General features: G+C 36.4%; 1 protein-coding gene across 1 annotated transcript; it reads left to right on the top strand.

Annotated features, from left to right (window-relative positions):
- Positions 1 to 499: 499 nt before the first annotated feature.
- Positions 500 to 8,884, top strand: LOC140140551 (solute carrier organic anion transporter family member 4A1-like). Its single transcript, XM_072162309.1, has 9 exons — positions 500 to 1,217; positions 2,034 to 2,127; positions 2,803 to 2,924; positions 3,777 to 4,019; positions 4,623 to 4,723; positions 5,461 to 5,616; positions 7,248 to 7,426; positions 8,246 to 8,310; positions 8,616 to 8,884. The coding sequence occupies exons 1-9, from the start codon at positions 500 to 502 to the stop codon at positions 8,882 to 8,884; spliced, it is 1,947 nt and encodes a 648-aa protein (XP_072018410.1).
- The last annotated feature ends 843 nt before the right edge of the window (positions 8,885 to 9,727 follow it).

The raw sequence follows: 9,727 nt of genomic DNA, 5'->3' as shown, positions 1-9,727 counted from the left end.
AATGTGTATTTGTATAATTATTGGCCGAAGTGTGTTATGGGATGTTATACATTTCCCCCAAGTCCAACGCATCTCCGTAAAGCAAGCGTTATGTTCACAAAACATGCTAGAATTGACACCTATGATAACATGTGATTTATTATGGTTTAATTTCATTATTTTGTTACTTGAATATCTATCCAGAAGGACAAAGAATGACAATATGTCATTCACAGCTTACAAATTACAGGAAAATAAAATCAATTTACAAATAAAATAGAAGAAATTCGAAGAAAACTACTGTTTTTGTTCAAAATCCATATCAACCTTGCTTATATATAAAGCGTTTGTTGACATGATGGATTAGACATGTAATTATCGTCTGACAGGGTCTAGTCTGCGGCCTCCTTCAAGAATCACAATCTACTGATCAGCGTCGTAGGTGGACGAACAATTCTCAACAAGTATCAAATCTGGACTTTTTAGTAGTTCTTCTCAGACAGTGTGTCCTATTTCCAATATGGCTTCCTCAGACTCTGAAAGCGAAGTATCTACAGCATATGCCAAAGAAGGCTATTCAGAAAAAGGAGAAATGCAGGACAATGATGCACCTGCTGAGCCCAAAAGTACCTCAAAATACCAAACTGATGATGCAGCTGATGATGAGGTATTAGATGAGGAGGAACTGAAACTGTATGGCTACGGTTCTTGCCGGCCAAAACACATGCAATTGTTCCATAATTCTAAAGGTTTCCTATTCGCCATAAGTCTTTATTGTTTTACTCATGGTATGGCAATTGGGTTATTCTATATCATGATTTCAACTATAGAACAAAGATTCAATCTTACAAGCAGGCAAGGTGCTTCTATATCGCGCTCGTATGACTTGTTCGGTATGCTCTTTGTGATGTTTGTATCCTACTTTGGAGAACATGGTCACAAACCTCGCTTGATAGGAATCAGTGCCATAATATTTTCACTTGGCTCATTAACTTTTACTTTTCCGCATTATTTGGCGGGTCCATATAACCCAGAGGAGGGTCCCATTTTCGATACCTGTGATGTCAATCGTACAGTAACAGATCAATGTGTTGGCGATGATGACAATCTGCAGAAGTATTATGCCGTGTTTATTGTGGCACAAATGCTTCATGCACTGGGTGCATCTACCATCTTCAATCTAGGGCTGACACATATTGATGAAAATGTTACTCGCGGAACAGCAGCTGTCTATACTGGTAGGTTTAAAATATAACGACTTTTTTTTTTAATCGTGTAGTACGACGGAGGCTGGGGTGGTGGGCTTTTGAGCTTTCGATCAGTGGTGTGGCGTAGGTCATCATATTGGGGGTGGGAGTTGGGGCACCGACCAAGACATTTTTCGGCTATTTCCTATGGGATTTTCTAAATTTTGAGATCGATTGGCGGGCACGTGTCCCCGTGCCCATATGACGCTATGCCACTGCTTTCGATTTTGAATTGTGTAGGTATGCGGATGGGACTTCGAAAACGAACCCAGAAAATGTATCAAATTTGGGTCAAAACTATAGTCATTTTCTGAAATTATCACTTTTATCCTCGCACGCACTTGCAGTACTCGCAACTAAAAAGGGTGGAGTTGTAAACAGGTTTCGTTCATTACAGAATAAGGGGAGTTTTTATTTTATGACGGTAGCTTAACTGATGTTCAGTAAAAAAGTTTATAGTTATTGAAATAATATTTGTCGCATTACGGTAGAGCCGTAAGAGCCGCACCAGAATCTCAGAAAGTCTTCGTTGTCGAGCATAATTTGTACCATGACCTTGGACGAAACTCCAGGAAGTTTTTGAACTTGTTCTATGTTGTGTTGATGGCATAATTATCGTTTTTATATTAGTTTCCATAGGGTATACCTTTCTTTATAAATAAGTATTAATTAATTTGACGTTTACGTGACTTTTAAGCATCTAAAGTGTCGAACCCGTTTTGTACATTACAGTAATAATGACAGTACCTGATATGTATAAGCACTTCATTTATACATATTGGTTTTAACGATTTTCGCAACTTTCAGGTATATTCTGGTCAGTAGCGGTTCTAGGTCCATCAGTTGGTCTTGTTGCTGGGGGCGTTTATCTTGACACGTTCGTGGATGTATTTGCTGACAAGTGAGTACTTTTAAGGGTAGACTAGTTATAACTGTTATTGTTGGTCGAAGCAGCCAAAATATCTAAATCAATATATTATTTAAAAACTTCGATGTTTTGCAAAAGTTCATTCTAGAAATCATATACTTTGAAAACTTGCTTGACTTATTGTTGTTAATAAGTTATGTACATTTTACAAAAGTGTTATTGTTTCAGCCCTCTCTACAACATAACTCAAGAACCACAGGATCTACAAAATTACATCTGTGGTATTTGAATTCTTCTACATTCTCGCTATGAAATGATCAATGCAATTTTTGCCAAAGCTCACTACCATTCGCAAGAGGCTACGAACTATTAAATCGAATTTTGAATTTTGTAGACCAAAGCTATTATATAGGGGCCAACTTCATTCTCATTTTGTGAGAGCTGGTCATAGTGAGCTACGGCTTTTTGGTTCTGAATCCTCGATATATTACTCCTGAGTGAGTACTATTTATAGGCTCTCAGTGCAGAGGCGAATCTAAGTGGGCGGAGATATACACTTAAACTGGATACGCCCCTTATCTGAATATTGGAACAACTGGCCTCGGCTGCTAAATGTAGCTTTCGCTTCAAGGACATGAGCAATGATAAGGATGTAGCTAACTATATTCTGCTTTATTTGTTTTATTGTGTATTGTTTATTTGATACAGCATCCCCATTACTCCAGAAAGTCCATTTTGGGTGGGATGTTGGTGGTTGGGATTCGTAGGGACCTCCTTTTTTGCTGCGTATAATGCATTTCCTTTGCTGGGATACAACAGGCGTCTGCCAGGTAAAGCTATTGTATAGTTAATTGATGTATTATTTTATACGCAACAATAATTTACTATATCAGATATAATACTATATAAATGAGTTAAACATCTAAACTTCAAATTGTTAACACTCACTAGTGCGTTTTCACGGGCTCAACCGGTAGTCTAGTAGCATTTTGATATGTGTTTCTAATATATACGCCTCGTGGCCTTCATTAAAAGAATGTACAATGCTTCCACCACAAAATATTGTGATTCAAAAGTATATCCAATTGTAAATGGGTCCAAAATTTGTGTGCTGGCGAAGACTCAATCACACCAGTGGGCTGTACGAGAACAAAAGGTACCTCTCGCTCAAGTGGGCGCTTTCACATGACTTTCTTTTGGTCACTTATTGGCAGTACCCTGCCTGGTAAAGCGGTAATACGCTGTCAGGTCAGTTTCCGACTTAATGGCGGAACCCGTTTGTCCTGCACAAAAGGTACCTCTCGATGAATAGCTTGTTGGAAAATCAAATCGACACAAAGGAACAATGCGTTACGTAATCTATTGTGTCTCCATGACGGTGACCACCTCGACTCGCAAATTGTAGGTATGGGTATCGCTTCTAAAATAAATACACTTATGTGAACCTGTGAACACCCTATAGACACTGGGTATATCCGATGCATGTACACGTGACGTCATTGTAGGATGTAACATGTAAGAGAAGGAGCATTTTGAAATTTGTTGCCAGAAAGAAGAAGCAGAAAGAACGGAGTGCATTTCAAGCCATAGCCGTGACGAAAGTCACGGCTCGGTAACAAATAATCATGATATAGTAACTCATTTCTTTCTATAACATTGTTCACCTACATCTGTTCATGCAGGCTACACAAAAGCTCAGAAGAAGCGCCGAAATGAAACACGATTGGGTTGCCAGTTTCAATCACAGAGCAAGATATCACAGTTCCCCAAGGCAGTACTAGCCCTGCTGAAAAACCCGACCTATGTGCTGATTACGGTCGGGGTAATTGCTGAGGCCTTCATAATAGCATTTGTCTCTGTATTTGGACCGAAAATTTTGGAGTCACTTTTCAATCTTAAAACTATTAATGCAGCTTTGTTGGCAGGTAAGATGGCATGTAGAACTGTATTTATTTTTAAGAAAAGTTGAAGACTGATGGCGCTATTTAACGTAAATCTTGTTTGCATCTTTACAAAGGGTAGACATTAAATTTGGTTTTATTGATTACAACATCATAAAACTGAGTAACATATTGCAAGGAAATTTTCATACTACTCATATTATTGGGCTAAATTAAATTTAAAAAATATTATGCAAATAGCGCCCTCAATTTGCACACAAATACAGTTTATAGAGTTAAAATAACCACAAAAATGCAGAAAAGTTTTAATTTGATAAATAAAGAAAATCGAATTTAAAAATAGCTAAATAATATATGTGTATATTTAGTGTGAAAGCTGTTGGTAATAAGATCTAGAATTGAAAAGTATGTAATGTTTTTTTAGAAACATTAATAAATGATCTTCGAAGGTTTGCCATCTGTCTAACAATACACATGCAGTAATGGCGACAACGATTGTGTTTTTCTTAATATTGGCCACAACCAGGAATTGAAACAGGGACCTCAGAAACCACAGTTAAAGACCTTAACCACTGGGCTACGCTTTAACCGCTTCTTTAATGTATTCTCTGTTTTTGTCATTTCCAGGTCTTAGCATTACCCCTGCTGGAATCATCGGTCCTTTACTAGGAGGTTACCTCCTGAAAAGGTACAAAATGACCGTGTCACAAACACTCAAATTTTGTGCAGTTTGTTTGGTCATATCGGGATTGATTTCCATAGGTTTTCTCCTAACATGCCCTGATGTACCATTTGCGGGTGTGACTACTGTATATGAAAACAGGTTAGTACGATCTATGGTATATGCTCGAAGAGCTTATTGAACTGTCTTGTGGAATTAAGTCCGGGCCGAATCCGGAAGTTAATTACAAAATCATCACTTACAAAAGTACCTGATTTATGCTTAACCATATTAACTATGTCAGCTAAGTGATTAGTATTATGAACAATTCTAGGCCCCATGTCACGTGGGGAAAAACGGTAAATCGCAAATATTTAGCATAATTATTGCTGCTCATTTAACACCACTTTGTAGAATACAGCACATATTTCAGGCTGTTTCTTAGCATGTTGTGTGGCGTTTTCTGCCGGTTTTAGCAGATTGATCAAAATTTGAAACAATTTTTGTAATTTGTACCACAATTTCCGGTGATTTATCCAAATTTCACGATTAGTAGTGATCGGTCACAATTTAGCATTGCAGTGATCGGTTATTTAGCATAATAGAGTAATTTGTCACCTATAGTACTGCAAAGTTTTCCCCATGCGTCACGGGGCCTAAACATACCTTGCGTACATGTTAAAAACTGGACTTCAACCAAGTTTCATGAAATCTCATCAAAGACCCTCTAAAGAATTAATAATGGCTTATCTAAAAGAGAGTAAAACATACATTCATTTACACATTTTTTTTTTTTTGACAAAGTATTCTGAAGATCAATTTAACTTGACTGCTTCGTGTAATTCGTTATGTAAATGCGAGGATGAGTACGACCCAGTCTGTGGCTCCGATGGTATTATGTACTACTCCGCATGTCACGCTGGATGTACCGTTGAAAAAAACGAAACTAAGGGAGCGAAGGTTCGTTATAATGACTTTGGTTGATTTTTTTTCCCAACCTGATTTTTTTTGCATATAAATGTTTACTTAATACTTACACATAATTAGAAACAGCCAAATTTGTTGTGTTTGAAATTGTATAACAACCGAGCAGCCTCAACCTCGGATAGCAACGTTTGCACAGTATTTTTGTTGAACCTAAAAGCACACCAGACAAACCAAATTACTGAATACGAGAAATGTCCTTCTGATATTGAATTATTTTGTTTTTTTTAATTTGAGATAAACTACAACTTTTATGGCAAATTATTAAAAATTGATATTATTGACATTTAACAGTCCTCGAAGTAAACTTTATCAATCTCATGATATGTACTTAAAGCATGGAGGTATATAAATAAATGGAGAATGATCGCCAGAATTCTAATCTCTTAAGTGGAGATTATCCGATTACCTCTATTCAATGAGTCACCAAACTTGAATGACTAGCCACTTCAGCCAAGCTATTGATCTCCACGATGGTTATGAGACTCTACCATGGTTCATTGATCGTCACTCCCAAAATTTCCTCATAGGAATTGACCCTACATTGACCCGTACCGGAAGGCTTGTAAAAGAGACTGTATAATGACGTCAGCTAGTCAATTAGCTGTTCAAAGTCGCCAGTTTTGATAGCTTATAGTTTTAATGTATGATTGTGCGAAAACCCGATGAAATTTGGATGTTCTGTTCTCAAGTTATGAAACTGTTTTCAACACTAGTTGTGCCGTAACTTGACAAATATACTTAGTTTTCATGTTCATATATTAAGCTTTTAAGGGGGTCTGAGGGAGTTTAAATATAGTGCAAATGAAAGCAAAACGTTTTTACCTTCCGATTGTGAAAAAATTATGTTGGGCCAATTTGGGCCAATTGAGTTAAGAGAGAGTAAAATTTACCGGAAGTACTTCGGAATTCAGCTAAAATCTTTTCATCATCATTAAACTTCTCATTTTATAATAAATAATTATCAGTATTTAGGCCTAAATGATTATTAATATAATTAATTAGGGGCCATCATTTTCTTTGGAGGGGGGTTCCAAATAGGCCTATACCGGGGGGGGTCATAACATTTTGGAAAGAAAAATAGGGGGTCATAGCCTAATTTAATTTTTCAAGAATCATGACCAAAATGTAAGGGGTCACAATATGACCACAGATATAGGCCTACAGATAGGGTGTTTATTTTATTCAAAAAGACTGATTTCAATGCAATTTTTTGACGAAAATGACATTTTGATATTAAATTTTCTGAAACATGAGCACTTTCCAATAAACATTATAAGTAACTGCATTTAGCACCCCAATGAAATAAATGACCAGTGAAACAGACTTAACAATGTAATCAGCTTAACATAATCAATATCCCCTGAAATTGCCTATTCAACAATAATTGGTCATAACCAACGTAGTACAAAAGATGCTTGGCTAGATCATTCTCCATTTATTTATATACCTCCATGCTTAAAGTGTATGCAGGAAAGGCCGACTATCATTTGAAAATGTTTGACCTTTCTTATTTAAGATATAGCCTACATTTGTTTACCAAAAAGACCTAAACAATTTTGGTTTCAAATCTTTGTAAGTCACTGTCAAACTTTATTGTTTTACAGGAATACAGCGAGTGTGCATGTATACCTCCCGTCGATGGCTCATTGGAAGATTATGGGACCGCGAAAGCAAATAGATGTGGCACAGATTGTGCATATCTAATACCTTTCCTTGTGGTGGCGTTTTTCAGCTTCCTTTTTACTTATCTTGTACCTGTGCCTTACATTACTGCTACTATGAGGTAAAGTGTGATTTAATATTTTAAAAATATTGTATTTTGTGAATTTAGAGTAGTTTGTCAATTGGTCGAATCGTGGTAAATATAAGACCGAATTAAAAAGACTAGTTAGCGTCTGACGTCAGGGCAAAGGCGCGACGTGATTGGTTGCTGACCTGCGTAGTACATCATTTTTGGTCTGGTTAACAGGACATCATACGCAAACTAGTCTTCTTATTTCGGTCTTCAATTATGGTATTGACCTCTGGCGAAAATTGTTGTTGTTATTGTGAAGCGGGCTTGATAAAGAATTCAAATATTATAGTTACACTTTTGTAGGTCTGGTGGTTCTTGAGTTATGAAATAACGAGTGACGAAACGAAACATTTTCATAAAACGATCAACCATAATAGCATTTTTTAAAGTTTATGTTTTGCATTATATAGTTGTTTTCAGTACCATTACCTCTAGTACCATGTCAGAGAGATAATTATATGCAAACATGGCCACGAAGGTTAAAGTTACTATAAAATTTGCACTTAGACATTTGTAAATAGTTTAAGATTTATACAGAATCTGACATACCCATATGGAAGATTTAATAAAGGTCTTCCACAGAGGCAGAGGGAGTATGTTTTTCAAATGGGATTTGCAAGTGTTCATTATTTTGAAACCCATACTCCCCCTCGATATCGCTTTAACTATATCTTCCACAACTGGAGTGAGTGTTTCAAATATAAGTTCATGTCTTTGAAAGACTTTAGCTCAGTCTTCTGCAGTAGACTTCGAATTAAATATTAAACCGATCAATGATGAATATCTTTGTCCGTTACTCTAAACTAGGTGCGTGGATTATTCCCAGAGAAATTTTGCGCTAGGGGTGCAAACTTTCTTCAACAAAGGTTTAGGTAAGTACATTGCATAAAGATGCGTTAAACAAAATAATGTGAGGGGCCATGCAAAAATGTAAAATATAATAACCTATCAACTTCTAATTTAGAAGTGTGATATTATCAAATTGTGTCCTGATGTGTTGTATAGTTTTGTGTAATGTTATTTGCATATTTATGAATATTAATGAGCTTATTTGCATGTTGCATATTTACAAACCTTTGTTATTAACACACCATTGAGTGGGGCCACCTAAATTACGAACCGCGTTATTCTAGTAATAACTTTTATTACACAAATTTGTTTGATTCCAATCATGCAGGTGTAGTTCCTGGTCCAATTGCTTTCGGTGCACTACTCAACCGAGCCTGTCTACTCTGGGAATACGAATGTGACGGATCACAAAACTGCTGGCTTTACGATAACTCCCAAATGACTATCTATCTAGTCTTGATGATATCTGCGTGTCGTCTGGTATCCATTCTTGCGTTTACCGGTGCCGCCTTAACCTATAAACCACCAAAAGATGGAGCATATCAGGAAGATGGCAACAAGGCTCTATACGATGTGGAAATGACTGGTTTGTCGTAGGGAGCTATGTGTGTGCTAACAATTATGATGTCAAAAAACATGAAATTACAAAACAAAATGTGTTTTTAATGTATGAAGCAGGGTTACTACAGATAACACAAAGCAGCAGCGGTTTTCTGCATATTTTTACTATTTACAGTCTGAATAATTATAGCCATTATATGATAATTATAAGGTTTTTCAATGTAAAAAGCTTAAAACTTTAATTGCGTGTCTTTAATAAATTAAAGTTATTCACCATCATGATGACCATTGTTGAAGAAAATAATTTCTTTACGAAGTTGCGGAAGAATTTTATATAGAAAGCGATTTTTTTAAATTTGCGTTCGAAGTTCATATGCAATCCCTCCGTGTGTATTCTCAATTAAATACAGAAAACAAGTTACAATCAGTCATTATGGCCACAATTCATTATCATCGTAGTTTTGTCGCGATGAATTTGAGAGCAAGTACGTCCTCAAATTCTGTCAAAGCATATTTTGAGCATAATATCTTTACCCTGCTACGATAATTACTTAAGTATGCTGAATTCGAATATTTTGTCTGCCAAGTTGTATTTGAACCCCGTGTCTTAAAAAGGACCCCTCCCTCTTCCCCTTAAAAAAAAACCCTATAGGATCATATACAAGGGGCAAAAAGAATAAAAATGTAACTTAATGTGTGCGTAGGACATATAGATAGATAGACGAACAATTTGCAAAGAATAAAAACAAATAAAAACGAATAAAAACAGTCGGCTCTCAACACGCGATATTCAAAATTCCCGCGCCGAAATAGTCTAAGTGCAATAACGTAATGGTTGTTTGTGCTCAATTGTCGTCAGCCTTCACTGTGTTATACTGA

The sequence above is a fragment of the Amphiura filiformis genome, chromosome 19 (assembly GCF_039555335.1).
Source record: "Amphiura filiformis chromosome 19, Afil_fr2py, whole genome shotgun sequence".
Classification (NCBI taxonomy): Eukaryota; Metazoa; Echinodermata; class Ophiuroidea; order Amphilepidida; family Amphiuridae; genus Amphiura; species Amphiura filiformis.
Note: the sequence above shows the minus strand (reverse complement) of the source record. Positions and strands in the feature narration are given on the sequence as shown.